Genomic DNA, 22788 nt, shown 5'->3' with positions numbered 1-22788 from the left:
ATACTCTTGCACCTTGACAGCTTCTTTCCTTGCCTTTCACAGAGCCCAGCCCAATTCTTAATCTCGTGGCACAATACATCGGTCCTGAGAAAGTGAACTTAACGTGGACAGTGAACGACACTGCTTCGAACTCCTACACGTACAGGATAGAGATTAAAAGTGATGGTACCTCCCCTAGGAACCTGACGTCCAATGTCACCAGAGCTGAAATTGCCGACTTACAGCCTGGGACGTTGTACACGTTCACAGTATTTGCAGTGGCGGCTGATGCTCAGACAGAAGGAGAGGGAGTGCCCATAAGCCTGTATACCAGTAAGTCTTGGTCCCTCCCACCCATGTGTGTGGTGGCCTGTGTGTTGCTGTACAGCACAGGGCTGTGCCTGCCTGCAGGAGGATCAGAATTTAGCATTGTTGCGTGCAAAGGTGATGTGTTTGGTCAGGAAGCTGGATGCGAGCTCCCTGCCAAGGATGAGTTGTTAATATGCAGAAGAAACCTAGCCCAGATCTAAAAAAACCCCAAAAAACCAAACCGAAGAAAGTAGTCTTGCCTCCACGCTTTTCTGCCGCCTGGCCACCTCGCTGGGTCCCAACAGCAGCAGCGCTGGCCCGGGAGCCCTGTGCTCCTGCTGTGGAGTGTCAAAGGGAGGTGAACCCCACTCGTGACACCTCCTCTTCCCTTTTTCCTCACCTGCCTGTTGTTGCCAACAGCCTCCAAGAGCAGCCTGGTGACGCTGTTGGGGCGCTCCTGGCCTCTGCGTAATGACTGGTGTGAAGAGAGCGAACGAGTGGTGTGCCTGTGGTTTTTCTGTCTCTCCTTGTCAGCATGTATTCTTGTGCCTGACAGGTGCTTGTCTTGCCTTTTGCAGGGCCGAGCCCCATTCTTGATCTCAAGGCCGAGTATGTTGGTCTCAGTTACGTCAACTTAACGTGGACAGTGAACGACGCTGCTTCGAACTCCTACACGTACAGGATAGAGATTAAAAGTGATGGTACCTCCCCTAGGAACCTGACGTCCAGTGTCACCAGAGCTGAAATTGCCGACTTACAGCCTGGGACGTTGTACACGTTCACAGTATTTGCAGTGGCGGCTGATGCTCAGACAGAAGGAGAGGGAGTGCCCATAAGCCTGTATACCAGTAAGTCTTGGTCCCTCCCACCCATGTGTGTGGTGGCCTGTGTGTTGCTGTACAGCACAGGGCTGTGCCTGCCTGCAGGAGGATCAGAATTTAGCATTGTTGCGTGCAAAGGTGATGTGTTTGGTCAGGAAGCTGGATGCGAGCTCCCTGCCAAGGATGAGTTGTTAATATGCAGAAGAAACCTAGCCCAGATCTAAAAAAACCCCAAAAAACCAAACCGAAGAAAGTAGTCTTGCCTCCACGCTTTTCTGCCGCCTGGCCACCTCGCTGGGTCCCAACAGCAGCAGCAGCCTTGCCAGCACTGGCCTGGGGCCCTGTGCTCCTGCTGTGGAGTGTCAAAGGGAGGTGAACCCCACTCGTGACACCTTCTCTTCCCTTTTTCCTCACCTGCCTGTTGTTGCCAACAGCCTCCAAGAGCAGCCTGGTGACGCTGTTGGGGCGCTCCTGGCCTCTGCGTAATGACTGGTGTGAAGAGAGCGAACGAGTGGTGTGCCTGTGGTTTTTCTGTCTCTCCTTGTCAGCATGTATTCTTGCACCTTGACAGGTGCTTGTCTTGCCTTTTGCAGGGCCGAGCCCCATTCTTGATCTCAAGGCCGAGTATGTTGGTCCGAGTTATGTCAACTTAACGTGGACAGTGAACAACACAGCTTCGAACTCCTACACGTACAGGATAGAGATTAAAAGTGATGGTACTGCAGATAGGAACCTGACGTCCAGTGTCACCAGAGCTGAAATTGCCGACTTACAGCCTGGGACGTTGTACACGTTCACAGTATTTGCAAAACCAGCCAACAATATGAGCGAGGAATTAGGATTGTCCGCAAGCCTGTATACAAGTAAGGAACTGCTGGTGCTGCTCATTTGCAAGTAAACGTACAGTCTGTACCAGGCAGCCCTGCTTTTTACTTTGGGTTACCGGAATAGTATTATTTCATATTATCATGGTGCTTTCCTCCAGGAGCTGGAAGAGATGCACTTGTATTGTAGAAGTGCTGCTTGACAACAAATAATGCTCATCCTTTGCAAAAAGGGGAAATATGGCCATGGTTGTTCTTCCTCTTTCTATATTTGTTTGCTTTGACAGATTCTTGTCTTGCCTTTTGCAGGGCCGAGCCCCATTCTTGATCTCACAGCACCGTACATCGGTACTGAGATAGTGAATTTAGCGTGGACAGTGAACGACGCTGCTTTGAACTCCTACACGTACAGGATAGAGATTAAAAGTGATGGTACCTCCCCTAGGAACCTGACGTCCAATGTCACCAGAGCTGAAATTGCCGACTTACAGCCTGGGACGTCGTACACGTTCACAGTATTTGCAGTGGCGGCTGATGCTCAGACAGAAGGAGAGGGAGTGCCCATAAGCCTGTATACCAGTAAGTCTTGGTCCCTCCCACCCATGTGTGTGGTGGCCTGTGTGTTGCTGTACAGCACAGGGCTGTGCCTGCCTGCAGGAGGATCAGAATTTAGCATTGTTGCGTGCAGAGGTGACGTTCTGGTCAAGGAGCCACACGTGACCTATCTGCAAAGTTGAGGATGTCAATGTGTGGAAGAAACCTAGCCCTGAATGGTCAGCTGTTGGAGAAGGTGGTCGCCAAGGTGTAGAGCAAGGACTCTTCCTGAGGGCTTGCCTCTGCAGGATTTGTGTGGGAGGTTTTGTTGCCCCCTCTCCCTAGAGGATGGGGGCCTTGCGTCCTGTTTTTGAAGGGCTCCCACGCACAGAGCATTGTGCTCCTGGGGAACTTCCCCTGTTGAGGGCTTCTTGCTGCAGTTGGGCTGCAGCAGCAGAGCAGGCTTTTGTCAGCACTGGTTTAGGGGAAGTGCTGTGGCCATCCAGCACCTTGCTGTGATGAGTATTGTGGGTATTGACACGTGGTGTTAGAGGGCCAGTTTTGGTGCTGGCCAGCGAGGCCGTGCTGCAGCCTGGCCGTTCCCGAGGGGGAATTTGGAGGGAGCAGATGCCCATATCCGTTGCTGATGTTATCCTGCGAGGTGCCCGTGTATTTGCTGCTGCCTTTCCACGTGTTTCCCAAAGGCCCTTTCTGTGCTGCCTGTCTGTGACGGCTGGGGTGTCCTGCTTGGAAGTCACACAGAGAGCAGTGTTGTAGAGAGTGGTTTTGGACAGGGTCTCTGTGCTCTCTGCCCCACTAGTGAGCTTAGGGCATGAGCTGAGAGGTGGAGAAGGAGCAGGGTGCCCGGCTTGTTGGCTGTGTTCCTCCTGTAGCAATGCTTGACTTCCTTACCTTTGAGTGTGTGGAGATGCACCGCCGTCTTCCTTCCCCACCTTGCCCTCCACGCTTTTCTGTTGCCTGGCCGCCTCGCTGGGTCCCAACAGCAGCAGCACTGGCCTGGGGCCCTGTGCTCCTGCTGTGGAGTGTCAAAGGGAGGTGAACCCCACTCGTGACACCTCCTCTTCCCTTTTTCCTCACCTGCCTGTTGTTGCCAACAGCCTCCAAGAGCAGCCTGGTGACGCTGTTGGGGCGCTCCTGGCCTCTGCGTAATGACTGGTGTGAAGAGAGCGAACGAGTGGTGTGCCTGTGGTTTTTCTGTCTCTCCTTGTCAGCATGTATTCTTGTGCCTGACAGGTGCTTGTCTTGCCTTTTGCAGGGCCGAGCCCCATTCTTGATCTCAAGGCCGAGTATGTTGGTCTCAGTTACGTCAACTTAACGTGGACAGTGAACGACGCTGCTTCGAACTCCTACACGTACAGGATAGAGATTAAAAGTGATGGTACCTCCCCTAGGAACCTGACGTCCAGTGTCACCAGAGCTGAAATTGCCGACTTACAGCCTGGGACGTTGTACACGTTCACAGTATTTGCAGTGGCGGCTGATGCTCAGACAGAAGGAGAGGGAGTGCCCATAAGCCTGTATACAAGTAAGGAACCACTTAGGCCCCTTATGTTCAAGTAAACATGCAGTCTGTACCAAAAGGCCCTGTTTCTTTATCTTAAGCTTCCAGCACAGTGGTAGTTTATATTGTGGGTTCCTTGCTCCAGGAGCTAGTTGGCACTGAATGTCACGCTGGCTTTGGTAAAAGGGAAAAGAAGTGAGATTCGTTGTGTGCAGTGTGTGTGGAGCAGTTAGTCTCCAAAGGCAAAGCCGATGAGGTATGTAGTTATCCAGGTCCTACAATGACTTGACTTCCTCTGGACGTCAGGGCTTGATGGGTTCCCTACCCCTCTTCTTGGAGCAGGCTCTTGTAGGGTTTTTCCAAAGGCTGTGGTATGCAGGGACCCCATGGCTGGGATCACAGAGACTTTTTGTTCTCTAAAAGTGTGTTAAGCTCTCTGCACGACGGAAAAGCAGAATGACTGGCCTGCGGCTGCTGGGGCCTGTGACGGCATCCGGGGGCGCATTATCAGGTGTGGTGCCAGTTCTGCCCACTTTGTGCTGTGGCATCCTTCCCCCCAGATCCAAGGGGCAGATGGAGGAGGAAGAGCCCTGTTTTGTGTTTAGCTCCGGACTGGAAAGGGCAGGCAATGTCCCTACAAAGCAGGTAGAAGTGGAGTGTCTTGGAGCAGTTACTGAGTAGGGCAGCTTGACTAAAATACCCGAGGCCAGTCCCATCTGCCTGGCATTTCTGCTGAATCAGGCTGTGCAGACGCAGCCCCTGGCATGGGTTAGCTGCTGAGCCTGCTGCTAGAACGCATTTCTTTCAGCTGGAATTGGAGAGAGTCTGGGCTCCAAGATTGATACAGACTCTTGAAAGTACAGTTGGAGTTAACAGAGACCATGCTGCACTCTGTTTTCATCTCAGACTTCTAGCTATTTCTCTGTTTTGGAAGGCCTTGTGGCAACAAATATTTTTGGCATATGAAATGAGATAAAGAGAATCTCCCAAAACTTTCCTGTGGGTTTCCTAGAGGTGCCCCGGTATGAAAGTCCGAAAAGGGGCATTAGTACCATAGAAGTGCCACTTGGCTGCAGTTGGTGCTCATTCTATGTTAGACAGGGAAATATAGCTATGCTGCTTCTTCCTTCTGGGTTTGTTTGCTGTGACAGCTTCTTGTCTTGCCTTTTGCAGGGCCGAGCCCCATTCTTGATCTCAAGGCCGAGTATGTTGGTCTCAGTTACGTCAACTTAACGTGGACAGTGAACGACGCTGCTTCGAACTCCTACACGTACAGGATAGAGATTAAAAGTGATGGTACCTCCCCTAGGAACCTGACGTCCAGTGTCACCAGAGCTGAAATTGCCGACTTACAGCCTGGGACGTTGTACACGTTCACAGTATTTGCAGTGGCGGCTGATGCTCAGACAGAAGGAGAGGGAGTGCCCATAAGCCTGTATACCAGTAAGTCTTGGTCCCTCCCACCCATGTGTGTGGTGGCCTGTGTGTTGCTGTACAGCACAGGGCTGTGCCTGCCTGCAGGAGGATCAGAATTTAGCATTGTTGCGTGCAAAGGTGATGTGTTTGGTCAGGAAGCTGGATGCGAGCTCCCTGCCAAGGATGAGTTGTTAATATGCAGAAGAAACCTAGCCCTGATCTAAAAAAAAAACCCAAAAAACCAAACCAAAGAAAATAGCCTTGCCTCCACGCTTTTCTGCCGCCTGGCCACCTCGCTGGGTCCCAACAGCAGCAGCAGCCTTGCCAGCACTGGCCTGGGGCCCTGTGCTCCTGCTGTGGAGTGTCAAAGGGAGGTGAACCCCACTCGTGACACCTCCTCTTCCCTTTTTCCTCACCTGCCTGTTGTTGCCAACAGCCTCCAAGAGCAGCCTGGTGACGCTGTTGGGGCGCTCCTGGCCTCTGCGTAATGACTGGTGTGAAGAGAGCGAACGAGTGGTGTGCCTGTGGTTTTTCTGTCTCTCCTTGTCAGCATGTATTCTTGTGCCTGACAGGTGCTTGTCTTGCCTTTTGCAGGGCCGAGCCCCATTCTTGATCTCACAGCACCATACATCGGTACTGAGATAGTGAATTTAGCATGGACAGTGAACGACGCTGCTTCGAACTCCTACACGTACAGGATAGAGATTAAAAGTGATGGTACCTCCCCTAGGAACCTGACGTCCAGTGTCACCAGAGCTGAAATTGCCGACTTACAGCCTGGGACGTTGTACACGTTCACAGTATTTGCAGTGGCGGCTGATGCTCAGACAGAAGGAGAGGGAGTGCCCATAAGCCTGTATACCAGTAAGTCTTGGTCCCTCCCACCCATGTGTGTGGTGGCCTGTGTGTTGCTGTACAGCACAGGGCTGTGCCTGCCTGCAGGAGGATCAGAATTTAGCATTGTTGCGTGCAAAGGTGATGTGTTTGGTCAGGAAGCTGGATGCGAGCTCCCTGCCAAGGATGAGTTGTTAATATGCAGAAGAAACCTAGCCCAGATCTAAAAAAACCCCAAAAAACCAAACCGAAGAAAGTAGTCTTGCCTCCACGCTTTTCTGCCGCCTGGCCACCTCGCTGGGTCCCAACAGCAGCAGCAGCCTTGCCAGCACTGGCCTGGGGCCCTGTGCTCCTGCTGTGGAGTGTCAAAGGGAGGTGAACCCCACTCGTGACACTCCTCTTCCCTTTTTCCTCACCTGCCTGTTGTTGCCAACAGCCTCCAAGAGCAGCCTGGTGACGCTGTTGGGGCGCTCCTGGCCTCTGCGTAATGACTGGTGTGAAGAGAGCGAACGAGTGGTGTGCCTGTGGTTTTTCTGTCTCTCCTTGTCAGCATGTATTCTTGTGCCTGACAGGTGCTTGTCTTGCCTTTTGCAGGGCCGAGCCCCATTCTTGATCTCAAGGCCGAGTATGTTGGTCTCAGTTACGTCAACTTAACGTGGACAGTGAACGACGCTGCTTCGAACTCCTACACGTACAGGATAGAGATTAAAAGTGATGGTACCTCCCCTAGGAACCTGACGTCCAGTGTCACCAGAGCTGAAATTGCCGACTTACAGCCTGGGACGTTGTACACGTTCACAGTATTTGCAGTGGCGGCTGATGCTCAGACAGAAGGAGAGGGAGTGCCCATAAGCCTGTATACAAGTAAGTTGCATTCACATGTGCGTGTTTCTGGTGACCTGTTATGTTGCTGTGCAGGCCCTTGCTGCATTCGGGCTGCAGGAGGAGAGTGGGCTTTGAGCAGCCCCGTGCTGGGTGGCCTCAGCACTGAGTCTTCCCTGCTCAACTCACGAGCAGAGAGTAAGAAGGTGAGGTGCTTCAGCAATGCCTGTTTTCCTCTTTTTAGTTATTGCGACTGTCTGTCTCTTCAGTGAACATGTGCTCTTGTGTTCTTTCTCTTTCTTTTTGTCTTTTTAATGGAGGTGAAGTGAATCTTCTCCTAAAGATCCTCTGTGGGCTTTCCTGAGGTGCCCCAGGTTTATCAGTCCCCTTAAATGAGACTCTAGTTTTGTGAGAATGCTGCTTGGCTACGCGTAATGGTCAATCTGTGCAAAATGTGAAAGTGTGGCTGTGCCTCTACTTGCTTTTTTTTTCTTTTTTTTTTTTTCCCCCAGCCTGTGTTATTGAGCCTTGTCTTTCACAAAGACTAACCCAGTTTTCTGCCTCTGGGTGAAGTGTCTTGCTCTCATTTTAACATGGGGCATAGGTGACACATCTTCTAACCATACCTTCAATATACAAGTCTAAAGTTATGATTTTCCCTCCAGAAACTAGACAACCCTTTTCACCAGAACTGTTGCTACAGGTTTAATCCCTGGAACCTGTGTAAAATTTCTCAGTGTTTGCAGTAGCAGCTGTCAGTGTGTCTGAAGGAGGAGTATCTGTAAGCCTCAAGACAAATAAGTCATAGTCACTCGTATTTATCTTTCAGCTAAATCTGTTTCTTCCAGTATAACAGTTTTGTCGCTTCCCCTTAGTTTCTTAAAATAATACCCTTATTGTAATAGAATAATTTAATCCAGGAGTCTTTCTACCCCTGTATTTGGAAGTACCAAATACTCTCGTGTCAGGAGATGCAATACATGTGATATGTGTTATAATGGCAGAAGTAAGAATTTTGGTCTTGAAGGCCAAGCTTTTTAAGTTGTTTACTTTAGAGGGACCTTTCTTCTTAGTATCACTGCTACATTAGCTTTTTAAAAGATCTTTTTCAATCTGTCATAAGGCTGCAATTTTTAGATTATGTCCTATAGGTCGCCCGCCCAAACTGACATTGCTCTTTTAAGGGTGGCTGCTGCTATGCTCTGAAATTATCTTTGTTTTGTAGTGTTGGCATAATGTTCATAAGTCTGAGTAAGCCAAGATAAAGGGGTTCTTTACTTGCTTTTATTGCCAACTTTTTAGCTGTTTATGCAAGACTCTGAAGAAATGTCCTCTAGCATTATTTCAAAATGTGAATCTCTCAAGGTGCAAAGGTGTTTTCAGGTGTGTTTACTGAGGTATTATCCCAAACTGTAAAATCTGTTATCTCATTGCAAATCAGATGTTGTACTGGGGGATTCAGCACTGTTTTGGCTCCCACAGTTCTTACTAGACCTTCCCTGAGACTAATCAACTGGAGCAGGGCAGTCAAATAATGGTTTCCTCAAGCTTTAAATGTTAGAATTTTCAGTGGCTGCTTCTCTTTCAGCATTGGGCTGTTCTCCAGACCCTCTCCACATGTATGGTGACCCTAGTGCTCCTCTTGTCTAATTACCCTTTGAGGCCATTTGTAATCTCTTCTCTGTATGCGAGTTCATCCTTCACTCTTATGCTCTTATTTATTTTTGCAGTTCCTGCTTCAGTGACTTCATTTCAGTGTGAACCAGTGGTCAGAGAGTCTACCCTAACACTCAAATGGAAATGTCCTATTGGTAACAATTCTGGCTTCAAAATTAAAATATTTAATGATACGTGGGGAAAAGAACAACAGATTTCACGCTGTACAGGAGAAAACTCAGAAGAAACCTTCAGAATAGGATCTTTAAATTATTTCACCACCTACAATGTTAGTATCACAACCCTTTCAGATACAAAGGAAAGCTCTCCGGTGCAGAAAATGTGCAAGACAAGCATTACTGGTAAGTATTAAGGTTTGGGACTGGAAAGATACTTATAGGATGAAAAAATTAACCTCAGGATTAGAGGATAGCAGGTTGGATTTACAGTACATTATCAGTATACAGGTTATGAATAAAACACTGCTTTTATGTGAACTCTGATATGATGCACAAATAAATATTCATTATGGAAACAGAGTCATTGTTACAGTATTTTCTTGTTTCGGAAACTTTTATATACTTGTCATTAAGGTACTAATAAATATTTACCTGTTTATAGACCCACCTGCTCCTACTAAAGGTCCTTTCGTCAAGGCAATCAGTCACACCTCCTTGTCTGTTGAATTCTCTGATTTTGAGTCAGTAAATGGACCGTTAAAAGCCTATGCAGTAATCATCATAACAGAAGCACCAGGTAAGGTGTTATGATATTATCTCCTAGCTGTGTGAAACAGTTTATCAGACAGCATTATGTCAGGACAAAAATTTTACTCTGAAGTTTGTAGCTTTAAGCTCTAAATAGATGTTAAATGAAGAGAGGAAAAGCTGAGTCAGTATTTTCGCTTGCCTTTCAAAAATCATGAGGCAAATACTTTACTTGATTGAAGTCATATTGCTCCGTGTTTTCAGAAAGCCACTGCTTCGCTTGGAGCCCTTAGCAGCCTGAATTATCCTGGTATACAAGTCTTCTGTGTGGCAATATTGCCACTGTGCTGTTGCCATCTTGATTTGTCGATGGTTCCTGCCACAAGATTGTGTAGTATCCTTTTTTCCACAAAATAATTTTCAGAACCACTAATATAAACAGCTTTGGGATTTGGAATGTCTTCCCTCCCTCCTTCAGATGGAAGATTTTTGCAGTAAGGTGTCTAAAAAAATATTAGAGGGATGACAGCTTTCCTTCTGATTTCACTTACAACACTTTATTGAGATAGGGTGCAGCTGGAAGGCTTGACTAGGACCGTCAGCATCGTATGGCATGGGAAATTGAACACTATGGGAAAACTAAAGGGTGGTCTATACAACTGACCTCTTTAAAATGACAGATCAGAGAAACTCCCCTATTTGTTGAATGTCTAGTGGTAAATCATAAAATAAAGGAACTTATCTTTGCAGCATAGGTTTTTGGTTGAACTCATTTTTATTGCTGCCAGTGCACTGGAGGAATTAAGCAGCTGATAAAAATAATTCCCCCGTTTGGAGCATCATTACCTTTAGGATAGGCGGAGGGGACTCTCTTCAGTTGCTTAAGCAGTAGTGTCTAAGGCTATACGAGATTCCCTTCGTGGTATCCAAGACATCCTCATGGGGCTGCAGATGTAAGCCAGGATGTACATTGTTTTGGAATGGAAACTAGGGACCAGGCAGGACACTGACATATCTCAGATGGCGTTGAACACCCATTTCCAGGCAACTGAGTTAATTCCAGCATCAGCTGTGTTAATGTAACCAAATTAGTACTTTAGGAGAGCCACCTTGCACACCTCACCTGCGCAGTTATAGTTGATGAGAACCTTGCTGTTGGTTGTGGTGAGTACTGGATCAAACCTGGTCTACGCACCTGTAGAAGAGTTGCTGGAGCTTTTCCACATAGCAGCCCTCTTCGAGCCCCTGTTCAACTTCTTTTTAAAGATCAATTCAGTAGTATATCAGCTTTTAGAAGGATCGTTTAGCTTTGTAAAGGCAATCTGCAGAGAGCGATATACACAACCTTCAGTCATATGAGCAAGGTGCTCCCTTCTCCCTTAACACTTTGAATATTTTACCTCAGTTTGCTTGCTCTTGAGTTTTCCAACAACTGGTAATTTGAACTGGTAATTAACTGGTATTATTACCTGTTAGTTCAGACATGCCTCAACTATTTGCCTCAAATTTCTAGGGTTCGTTTTTTCCCTGACAGAATCATAAAGTAGGAATGGGAAGAATGATTTAATGTAGTTTAACAGCCTTGTTCCACGCTGTATGAAATGTTTGCCTGCTGTGCTTTTGCTTTACTTTTACCAGGAATTTAACAGCGTCAGATTAAATATCATGTTTACCTGCTTGATTTTTAAAAGTAATTGCATGGCTTTAGTGTCCAACAGCAGTAGTCTTACTTGCATAACGCAAGTCACCAAATTGTGTGGACTATTTATTGTCAATGCTTGAAATTTGTCAAGGGCAACAATAACATCCTTACAATTTGGCTTTTAACAGTAGACGCTGTAAAGTCGTACCATTCTGCAGAGGGGGTGTTGTTGGTCGTGGACTGCAGTAGCCAGTTCTTGTGAGTCTTCTGGACTCAGAAGCTATCCTGGTCATTTTGTCCAATCCTTGTCTGTGGCAGGAGAAGGCAAAAAGTAGCTCTCTTAGGCTTTAGGTGTGAAAGACACAGGCAAGCAATTCTAGACAAAGACTCATCCCATCCGTTTCAGAATGGGACAGATTGCCTTGTGGAGGTGCCTCACTTATCTCTGTCTCCCTCCATTGAAAGTAGAGAGCCTGGACCAACTTCAGCTGACTTCTGACTGGCTCCAGTGAGGCAAGGTGACTCTCTCACTGTTAGCACTTGTCCTGCTTAGAAATAAAAGCCCAGTGTGTTAACCTAGTTCTGTGGAGTCACGTTTGATTCCTGGGTAGGCACTGCAGACAGTGTAGACCAAGACAAGTTTAGCATCGTCCTGAATGAAGCTTGACTCTGTTAGGTGGCATGATGTTGTCAAACACAAGTTGTCCTTTTCTATGCTGGTTGCATAGCATTCTCTACGCTCATTAGTAGATAGAGTGGGTTTGGATGTGACTTACTTCTCTAGTGAGAGGCGTGCGTAAGGACACCAGAATCTACTACTAACACACCTTTATAGAGAAGCTCCACCCTACATGGTAGAAATGAAACCAAAAGAATATTAGCAGTAGCAACACTGGGGAGTAGTTCAGTAAATCGCACTGCAGTAGAGGGAGTTCCTGGGGTTGTGTCTGTTGCACTTAGCCTTTAATTTCAGCAAATATTTATGGAATAATCACAACTGGAATTACATGACATGCTCTTACCCCCTCAGCCACTCTGCTCATTCTTACAGAAACAAAGGGTGATGTGTACCACTTTATCTTTGTTTTTCCAGAAGGTTGTGGGTCTTCAAAGCCTCAGCTGAACAACACATACAAAGACTTTAAGCAAAAGAAGACGGCCACGTATGTAACATATGTTGTAGATACGGGACAAGCAAATGAGTCATCTTTACGTTCTCGGAACAGGACACTCACAGTTAATGTAGGCACTGGAAATACTGTGCGTGGCTATGAAAATGGACCACTGAGTCCACTTCATTCATACAGGTATTTATCTTACACCACTGCTTGGTTATTTTTTACAACAGTTGAAATCTAAAGCAGCATTTAATGAAGAGATCACAGATCTTGTTTAAGGCTGTTAGTACAATCTCTCATACCTGTTTTTTTTCCCCTCCCTTGTAAACAGGGCACGTGTGGCGGGTTTCACTAGGATAAACTTTACTGAGGCTGACATCATTGTGGGAGAATACAGTTATGCATCGTTTTCACCTTGTTCTGAGCAGGTTTTGTTGCCCCAGGATCCAGGTATGCCTAATGTAAGATGTAGGACTGGTGGCTTTGCACATGTGCAGTGTGTGGAGATTCCGTAATTATGGCAAATGATGTAATTATTAGCAAAATACCTGTCGATCTTGTTGTGATGGACTGCTCCTTTTTAGCTTTGCAGTGCCCCTGCTCTGTAAATCCATACCTTGCTAGTTCTGCAGGTTGCCTTTTTTCCCATGAATGATTGCCATAACAGAAGTAACCAAAAACCCTGCTACTGAAAGTGTTTTGCTGCTAAAAGTGTTTGGGTGACAGAGTCAGACTTTGATACAGAAATAAGTAGCAAAAAGTGGCTATTGTAACAATTCTGGTAAATTAGAAGCTGGTGTGTTAGAAGACAAATATTGATCCTTTGATCCTCATTTTTATTCATTTATCCTCCATGTTCTTTTTGAGCTCTCAATTGTGGTATTGGTGAAGGATGTAGTGAAGAAGAGAAAACATTTAGCAGAGCAGAGTGGTGCTTCTAGGTGCATTGCTCACACAGTTCAATTCCCTACTCGACTTTCAGTTTAATGTGCGTCTAGGACTTATTTCAAAATCCAGATGTAGACATCTGGCGGGATTTGCAAAAGCACCTTAGTGAGCTAGAGGACTGCTCTGAACTTAAGGCACATGAACACATCTGAAAACCTGGCCCTCCTTCCCTCAGTTTTCCATCTGTAAAGTGGAGGTGATAAGACAGGGATCTTCTGCAGTTGTTACAAATGGGGCATTGCTTTCTTTATGATACTTTCTTATATGCTTTCTAGGCTTGGGACTGTCCTACCTTCTCTTGGGCACAGCCTGTGTAATAAACTGCAAGTTCTAGTTAAATTGGATACACCCGAAACTATCTGTTATAAGGTGGTGTAGTGACTCAAATCTCACTTGCCATGTAAATAAAAATCTGAAGTGGTTATTAAAAAAAAATATTCCATTTATTTTGACCTTGCTACCATTATTGTACTGTCGAAATGTTCAAAATAGAGTGCCTTCTTAATAGCCAATCTGTGAATTTTTTTGATAACTGAGTGGAAAGTAAAAATGAGCTATTCCTTATAAGACTTTGATCTGCTTATGATCACTTTTTTTTTTTTTTGAGTGTGTGTATATTTTGGCTGCATCTTTCTCTTGTTTTCTGTCACTTGCTAGGTTCTCTTGTAGCATGCTGATTGATTAGATCATTTGCAAAGAGGTAAATCAATAATGAGAAATACCTGGTCTTTTCATAAGGTCTTATTGCTGGCGCTGTTATTGGATGCCTTTTAGCTATATTGGCTGTGGTCGCTATAGGAGGTTACATATTCTGGAAAAGGAGAAGGTAATGCATCTTCTTTTATCAATTTGTTATGATAAAGAACACCAGTATTCCACATCTGTATCTTTCTGCTAAAAAGGCCTCTATTCCTGTTACATATTTTCAGTATAGTACTTTAAAATACAATATATTGAGAATCTTCTTCTGTGATCCAGATGAAAGTTGTCACATCTAAGTAGTGAAATGATTTGGCTGAAAAAATGTTCAACCCCATAGTATATGAGTGGGTCAAGATCTGCTTCATTTAGCTCTTGCAAATTCGTGCACACTGTTGAACTAATTCAGTCAGAAGTGAGCCAACATCACGATTATAGTGCTAGAAGACATGCATAACTTTATCTTAGGGGTTTTTATCTGAAAACATCCATTAATGGCTATCCTTTAATTGCTTCTTTGACTAGCTGCTCTTCCCACAAGCTTCCATGTGTGTCAGTAGCTGTAGACTATCATGAGAGAGCATCGTCCTCTGAAGCTAGGAACGTTTGTTTTCAGTCAGCTACCTCTTTCCAGTACAACTGATGCTCACATCACTGTTTAACGCTTCCAGTAGCGATTGTGGGATTAGCTGCGATTTTGCAGAGATGTTAGTTCCAGATGCACGTCCCTCAAAGGGACCGCCTGCACCAAAACTGCATGCTTTATGTTCAGGTGTTTTGCTCTGGTTCCAACAGAAAAAAGCAGCCCCAGTGTAAAAAAAATCATTGAACGAGGAGTGAAGTATTTCATTGTTACTGCAGGTAACCTCTGAGGTTTGCCTCAGAGGTTTTTTGCACAGGGTGAGATGCTGTAGCAGAAATTGTTCTGAACAGGCACAGGAAATGGCTCGTCAGGAATCTCGTATGAATTCCATAAATTCACCGTCAGCCTCTTGTATTCTTTTCTTTCTCCTTATAGGAAAGATAGAAGAAATACTGAAATGTCCTTTTCTCCAATTAAGTAAGTCAATATCCTTTCACACAATGTTTTCTGACCCCAGGAGATATTTGCAAAACTTGCTGTGAAACCTGGTACTTATTTTCTGTATGGTTTTATATAGAATTTTGCAGTAGTAATTCCTTGTGGAATTTAAAGACTCCAGCCTGCAGTTTAAAAATAATCATATCGATTGAGACTTCCACAGCTGCCACAGGGATCTGAGTACTCGCTTCCCACTATGATGAATTGCCATTAGATATAAAAATGCCTCATGCAGTTTTGAAAAATTTCATGTCTGCATGAAACTTAGGCTTTTGTGCACATTGAGGGAATAATCCAAACTTTCAATAAAGTGCACATAAGCTAAATCCTATACTGTGGCCTCGATTTTTCTTTGCTTTATGGCTACTTTATGCTGAGTCATCAATTCAGATGATATGAAACTGCAATAGCTGGCCGAAGGAGGGTAATCACAACACTAGCAATACCAGGCAGTGCAAGTGAACCATGTTATTGTCTCTTGCACCACCTTTGCTGATGGAAAGGCACGGCGAGAGTATCCCATGGAGTCTCACCTGTGTAGACTTTGGTAGCTGGCATAAAATATACTAGGGCTTGGGGCCGATCCAAATGAGAAGTACAGGAGCAGCCAACTGACACCTTCTTTTACATGCTTCTTCTGAAGGAGGTGCTATTCTCCCCTTGGCCAGAACAGATCAGTTAAATGCTGTGCCTTGATATCCCTCCCCTGGAAATATACAGTTTTGTGGGTGCCACTATCAGAGTCATGCTTTCCTTCTTAGTTTCACATAGTGAAAAATACAACTGTGTGTGTCTAATCAAACTTTTTTTCTTTTTTTTCCCCTCTCCTGAAGAGTCAAGAAGTAAGTGAAGCACATTTTGTTGCACATTAACTAAATTCATGGTTTATTTACCTAATATCAGTACTAATACATATCTTTCCTTGTTTTAGATCAAAACTGATTAAAGTGGAAAACTTTGAGCCCTACTTCAAGAAGCAGCAAGCTGACTCCAACTGCGGTTTTGCTGAAGAGTATGAGGTGTGTGTCCTCAGCGGGGAGAGCTTCATGACAAATATTTTTGTAAAACAAATTAGCTTTCTGTTGCTCCATGCATGGAGTGTGCATGAAGTTTACTGAAGGGGGAAAGAAGAAGAAGGGACCTTTATTAGAGATTGTTAATGTGCATGTGTCACATTCCCTTCCCTCATTCAGCTCCCAGCTCCCAGTTTAGTTGATGTATACACAAAATGCTTCACATCCTGAACCATTACATCTAGCCCATTTAAAGCCCATTTCTGGGCTTTAAACGTACTATTAATCCCTCCTCTGTGAGTTTACTACTGGCACCTTTCCACTCTGTTTGAGAAGAGCTGATTTTTATCATCATTTTTCCCAGTTTAACATGCCTACTCTAACAGCAAAGGTGGAGAGGTTTTGGAATATTTGTTTGCTTCAGTCACATCTTTCTGTACGATTCTTAAACTGGGTGCTCATGAATCTGTCTTTTACTGTAGGAACTCAGGCCTGCTGGTGTTCATCAGCCCAAATTTGCTGCTGAACTTCCTGAAAACAGGGGGAAAAATAGATACAACAATGTCTTGCCGTGTAAGTTACTCTCCTAGGTTTTGCGTATTTTCCTGATTGAGGTTTTAGGTGAAAAAGCTTGTGTTTGGTTAATTTGCTGTTAACAGTACCAAAAGGTTTCAAAGAGGGATTAACATTATCAATTTCTAAGTAAATAAAAAGTGCATGAACTTGGGATGCTGCTTTCCCAAAATCACTATATTTACAAGCCTAAAGAACTTTTCCTCAGCACCTCTTAATTAAATCATTTTTGATTTTCATTTGTAAGAAACTTAAAGTCCAGATTTAGAGACAAGAGGCAACAGTTGACTACAGAAAGATAGATGTGGGGAATGATGAGAAATATTAAGACGGTGCTGGCCAACTTTGCAGACAAGTGAGCAGCCTAACCACTGTCAAGCTGTCTAAGCATCTCAGTAAAGAGAGCGTAAGGAGAAATTGGAAAGTGAATAGTGAGATCTACTTGTGCATGCTTTGGAGGGAAAACCCACCTGCAAGGTCAACAGGAGAGAAATTGCCTATTATTCTCCCATAATAACAATCACAGTCAGTTTCATGATGGATATGAAGGAAAATAAATCTGACTGTAGACAGTAAATCTAGAACTTTTGAGTCAAGTTTTTAACTGCTAAAATTGCAGAATACTATCATTATATTTTCTTCTAAATAAATGCATTGTATTGCCATATACTGACAAAGCCTTGTCTTAAGTTGTCCCTTAAAGGTCTCTAAAATTCCAGTCTATACACATGTAAAAAAAGCCGCATTCATGTGCAAGAACAAACTCTTTTAAAAATCAGTGTGTTGTGAAAATTCTTTTGATTTATACTGGCTGCTTATTTTTCTGTAGGCCTTCATAACAAAAATTCTAAACTGCTGCTATTTCTGATTCCTAAAGTTAGAGCCACATATTCTTATTGTTAAAATGCGTATTGTTTTTAAGAAAACATTTTTTAAATAAATGTTTAGAAACCATGCCTTAGGCATGCAATATTTTACTAAAAGGTTCTAGTTCTAGAATTCACCATTTTCTTTTCTTTTTTCCTTTCTACAGATGATATTTCTCGTGTTAAACTTTCAGCCCGAAGCCTTGCAGCTGATGATTACATTAATGCCAACTATATGCCTGTAAGTGACTTAATTAGTTGAAATGAAAAATAAGGTGTATTTTTATGATGTAGTAGCTTTAAAAATCCCATGATATATGAAATCAGGTTTATATCTCATCATTAATGCAGGTGTATATATCTCTCTATATATTTTTATCCTCTTAGGGTTATACTTCAAAGAAGGCATTTATTGCTGCACAAGGTCCTTTACCCAATACTATAGATGACTTCTGGCGCATGATTTGGGAAAAGAATATCTACTCTATTGTTATGTTGACCAAATGTGTTGAACAAGCCCGGGTATGTCTCTCTTTTTTTTTTTTTAAACTGAACTATCTTTTGAAGAAAGTTGAATCTTTTCTCATTCACATCTCACATGCATTTTCCACATAGCATCTAGTTCCCTGAAGTCTTTAAACACTGTAAATAGATGTGAATTTCTTACTTCTTGTCTGCAGAAGTGTCTGGGGCAGAGCAGGACTTTCCTCTGTGCTCAGTATTGCACAGTTGTCTTTAAATATCTTGTGAACTTTTTAAAAGTTCCTCGAAAGCATCTAGGAATTGCTTTTTAAGGTAGTGGTATATCCAAGGAAAATCAAAACATCAGAAACTGGTTCCAAATGTAGGATAGTGGTCTCCTCTTACCTTAGGAACAGGTGAGAAGATTATTTATATACTGGTAGTGTATGGAATGTGGCAGAACATTTTAAGTTTGCTCAGGTGGCTTTAACTGAGCATTTTTGCCTTTACTGAAATTCATTTGATCTTATTTATTTTTATGTACATATGTATGTGTATAGGTATGTATGTATATTTATTATAAACTCTGTTTCAATGTAATAAATCTAAACTTCTAATTGAAACCTAATTTAGTTCCCTTGCAATCAGAGCCAAGTATCTCTCCCATCGACAGTGAGAATACTAACAACATTTTGTAAATGTCAAATAAGAACTCTTTTGTGGGCAAAGAGCATTCTGGACGCACACATAATACAAAATGCATATATTTTGGGTCCAGAGGAATATTAATATACTTTTGTTGTTGTTGTTGCATGAGTATACCTAAAAAGGCCTTAGGCACCCAGATAATCACTGCTGTCATTGTCCAGGAAGCAGCAAGCAGCTCTTTGGACAGGAGGTTGGCAAAGGTGTTCCTTCCCATGCCAAAAGCCAACTTTTAGCCCTTTCAAGCAGCCTTTTTTTTTGCATCATATCTAGGTCATCATATGTGGGTTATTTTGACTAGCCTAGAAGTCAAGAAATACTCTGCTCTTTGGTAGAATAGGTTGTTTCTATTTAAAGGTTGTTTCTATTTAAATTTTCTTTACTGCAGGTTGATTTTTGTTATTAGCCCCAGTAGATTGGAGATTCATCACTCTTTTCTTATAGCAAGCATCTACGTATTAGAAGATTGTTGTCCAAATTAAACAAACTCAGTTTTTTCAGCTTTTCCAATTGTTATATCTGCTGACTATCAGAATAGCTTGTCTCAGGATGGTTGTGGCCTCTCCATCTTTAAAGGTGGGTTCTTCTACCTAAAGGATGGTTTAGGTGGAACTGCTGCTGCCTTGGCATGGGCCATTGGGAAGGGTGAAGTGCTTTCCAACCCTACTTCATGTGGCCAGTTAGTTTTTAAAACTAGCATTCAGTTACTTCTAGGCCAAGATGGAATCACAGGAAACTGTCCTGCCATGTTCTTCTTTTTATTTTTTCCCCCTCTCTTTCATTATTCAGTGTAATGTATCTAACCTTTTAATTCTTTTTTTAGACAAAATGTGAGCAGTATTGGCCAGATAATCAGTCCATGAGATATGGTGACATTATTGTGACAACGATCTCAGAGATTGTCCTCCCAGAATGGACAATAAGGGACTTCAGCGTAGAAAATGTGAGTAGCTCCCCAACTCTTAGTTGTGTACAAATATCTTTAGAGGTGGATTTATTGTGTCACTGTGACTTCACATGCTAAACAAATTGGGAATGGCAGGATATAATAATTTCACTAAACCGTAAAATCAAATTCAAAGTTACCTAAGGGGAAAGAGTAAGAGTGGTTTATTTTAATTTGGGGCTTTGTGTGTGCTGGTCTCCTTTCTGCCAAAAACCTGATTTCAAATCTTTTGTGCAGTCTATTGACAATGAGATTCCCGTAATACTTATGTATGTGCATTTGTTCATCTGCCCCATCCTTCCAGGACAGTATTTTAGTACTAGGTGTGGGAATGAGCTGTCAGTAAGGTGCTTCCTGTGAGAGAAAGGTATTTGCCAGCAAGATTCAGCCTGCTAATGGGAATTCCTGGCTGCCCCAGCAGCAATCCTGCAGCTCATGTCTACCTCAGACTTGTGCCAGAAGTTGTGCTTATGCACAGCAAGAAATGCAGATACTTGGAATATAGAAGCTAGACTGAACAGTTGGCTACATCTTTGTCGGCGAGGGTAATGCTGCAAAGCAGATCTTGGAGTAAAGTGCAAAGCATAAGGAAATTATTTTAAAATGTTCTTTGCTAGAACAGAAGGGAGAGAGGAATTGGAATAACATTTATCAAAGTACTACAGAGTTTGTAACAGCCAACTTTAATGAAGCTAAGCTTTGACCGATACGTATGGCAGGAAGCTCTACTATTGTTCTTTCAAAGCCTAATTGTTTTCTTTTTTTTTGAATGTGTATTTCTCTAGTCCAACGCATCAGAGATTCACACGGTGCGTCAGTTCCACTTTACTTCTTGGCCAGATCACGGAGTGCCAGAGACGACAGACCTCCTCATCAACTTCAGGCACCTTGTTCAGGAATACAACAGTCAAAATCCTGTCGACTCTCCTACTCTGGTGCATTGCAGGTAGAAAGAACCTTTTCGCCTTAGACACGCTTTCATCTTGCTGGGTTTTTTTTAAGAAGAATTCTTTTTCAATGTGTTCAAAAAGTATATATATATGTGAAAGAGCATGGAGTCTCTTTGCTGCTTAAGAACTATTCATCTTGTCATATTAAGACCTTTGCCCCATGCCTCAGAAACATAGCAATGCTATGCAGATGGCAAAGTACGTGATACGAAAGTTCATCAGGACAAAATATCTCTCCAAGGCTGGAAAACTTAGCCTAAAAAGTTGCCTTGTCAAGCGCTTTAGTACATAATCTTATGCAAGCTGCAAGGCTGGAAAGCCCAGAAGGGTGTCCTCCCTCCTTCTGGGCAATGGTAATAAGAGCCTCTATGGACTGCAGAGCCTTTGATCCCTGTGCCACTGAAATAATAGAAATAATCCTACCGACTTCAGTGACTTTTCTTCAGACTGACAGGGAGCCTGTGATTGAAGGAAGCAGTTAATAACTTCTCCCATGTTGTTGCAGTGCTGGTGTCGGAAGGACGGGGACTTTCATTGCCATCGACCGTCTGATCCAGCAGATTGAAATGGAGAACACTGTGGACGTGTATGGGGTGGTGTATGACCTCCGTATGCATCGACCTCTGATGGTGCAAACTGAGGTAGGGCAATTGTCTTTCTCCTAGCAATGTGTTCTTCAAAAGTCATAATAATCCAGGAAAAGTGGAATAAAGAATGCAGCTCAGAATTGTGGGAAGATAAGAGATTATGGAGCAAGCTGAAACCACTCTCTTACTTAAATTTCACTCCTTCCCACCTTATCTCTTCCCACAAAAATGGTTGCAGCCAGAGGCACAGTACACCTGAGGAATCTCCTTACAGAGTAATTTATAGGACTGGCATTTGCAGCTGGAAAGAATCAAATCGTGAATGTTTTTTTTTTTTCCTGCTTGTTCTACCCACATAAATTTTACCTTTATCGCTATGAGCTATAAGTATCTTGAGTCTCTGCATTTATCTTTTCTTGTGCGTTCTGCGAGGACTCATGTTCCTGCAGAAATCATCACTTCAATCCAAAAAGGTACATGGATTAACTTGAGCCGATCTGGGAAGGCTGTAAAATCTCCATCATGAAAGTCTTAAGAGAATGTTAGGCATGAATTGCAGAATGGTTGAGGTTGGAAGGGACCTCTGAAGATCATGTAGTCCAACCGCCCTGCTCAAGTGCTTTCACCTAGAGCACATTGCCCAGGATCATGTCCAGACAGCTTTTGAATAACTCCAAGGGTGGAGGACTGGACAACCTCTCTGGGCAACTTGTTCCAGTGCTCTGTCACCCTCACAAGAAAGAAGTTTTTCCTTGCATTCAGACGGAACTTCCTGTGTTCCAGTTTGTGCCCGTTGCTTCTCGTCCTATTGCTGGACACCAGTGAGAAGAGTCTGGCCCCATCCTCCTGACAGCCTCCATTCAGATACTTATACACATTGATAAGATCCCCCCTCGGTCATCTGTTCTCCAGGCTAAGTAGGCCCAGCTCTCTCAGCCTTTCCTCGTATCAGAGGTGCTTCAGTCCCCTAATCATGTTAGCTGGACTCGCTGCAGTAGCTCCATGTCTCTCTTGTACTGGGGAGCCCAGAACTGGACACAGTACTCCAGGTGAGGCCTCACCAGGGCTGAGGAGAGGGGCAGGATCACCTCCCTCGACCTGCTGGCAACACTCTGCCTGATGCAGCCCAGGAGACCATTGGCCTTCTTGGCCACAAGGGCACATTGCTGCCTCTTGCTTAACTTGTTGTCCACCAGCACTCCCAGGTCCTTCTCCGCAGAGCTGCTTTCCAGCAGGTCAACCCCCAACCTGTCCTGGTGCCTGGGGTTATTCCTGCCTAGGTGCAGGAATATCTGATATATTATATCTGCAAAATATCTGCACTTGCCTTTGTTGAACTTCAGGAGGTTCCTCTCTGCCCAGCTCTCCAGCCCGTCCAGGTCCCTCTGAATGGCAGCACAGCCCTCTGCTGTGTCAGCCACTCCTCTCTGTTCTGTATCATCAGCAAACTTGCTGAGGGTGCACTCTGTCCCTTCATCCAGGTCACTGATGAGTAAGTTAAACAATATTAGATCCAGGACTGACCCCTGGGGGACACCACTAGCCACAGGCCTCCAACTAGACTCCGCACCACTGACCACAACCCTCGGAGCTTGGCCATCCAGCCAGTTCTCAAGCCACCTCACCGTCCACTCATCTAGCCCACACTTCCTGAGCTTACCTAGGAGGATGTGATGGGAGACAGTGTCCAAAGCCTTGCTGAAGTCCACACAGACAACAGCCACTGCTCTGCCCTCATCTCCCCAGCCAGCCATTCCATCATGAAAGGCTATCA

The 22788-nt window shown here is 44.2% G+C and overlaps 1 protein-coding gene across 4 annotated transcripts in view; it reads left to right on the top strand.

Moving 5' to 3' along the window:
• Nucleotides 1-22788, top strand: part of PTPRJ (protein tyrosine phosphatase receptor type J) — a 75758-nt gene that overhangs the window by 49291 nt on the left and 3679 nt on the right. For all 4 annotated transcript variants that reach the window (XR_011141331.1, XM_068944853.1, XM_068944855.1 and 1 more), the window contains 21 exons: nt 43-312; nt 867-1136; nt 1703-1972; nt 2243-2512; nt 3744-4013; nt 5163-5432; nt 6000-6269; nt 6834-7103; nt 8792-9079; nt 9339-9473; nt 12160-12373; nt 12516-12634; nt 13871-13958; nt 14850-14891; nt 15844-15931; nt 16408-16498; nt 17532-17605; nt 17752-17886; nt 19355-19474; nt 20263-20423; nt 20933-21068. Coding sequence is in view for 3 of the 4 variants with exons in the window: in XM_068944853.1 (XP_068800954.1) it covers nt 43-312; nt 867-1136; nt 1703-1972; nt 2243-2512; nt 3744-4013; nt 5163-5432; nt 6000-6269; nt 6834-7103; nt 8792-9079; nt 9339-9473; nt 12160-12373; nt 12516-12634; nt 13871-13958; nt 14850-14891; nt 15844-15931; nt 16408-16498; nt 17532-17605; nt 17752-17886; nt 19355-19474; nt 20263-20423; nt 20933-21068 (3851 nt within the window). In the remaining variant the exon portion in view is untranslated. The remainder of the gene's footprint in view (nt 1-42; nt 313-866; nt 1137-1702; nt 1973-2242; nt 2513-3743; nt 4014-5162; nt 5433-5999; nt 6270-6833; nt 7104-8791; nt 9080-9338; nt 9474-12159; nt 12374-12515; nt 12635-13870; nt 13959-14849; nt 14892-15843; nt 15932-16407; nt 16499-17531; nt 17606-17751; nt 17887-19354; nt 19475-20262; nt 20424-20932; nt 21069-22788) is intronic.

This window comes from Struthio camelus, chromosome 5 (genome assembly GCF_040807025.1).
Source record: "Struthio camelus isolate bStrCam1 chromosome 5, bStrCam1.hap1, whole genome shotgun sequence".
Lineage (NCBI taxonomy): Eukaryota > Metazoa > Chordata > Aves > Struthioniformes > Struthionidae > Struthio > Struthio camelus.
The sequence above is the reverse complement of the archived record's forward strand: the minus strand, read 5'-3'. Positions and strand labels throughout refer to the sequence as shown.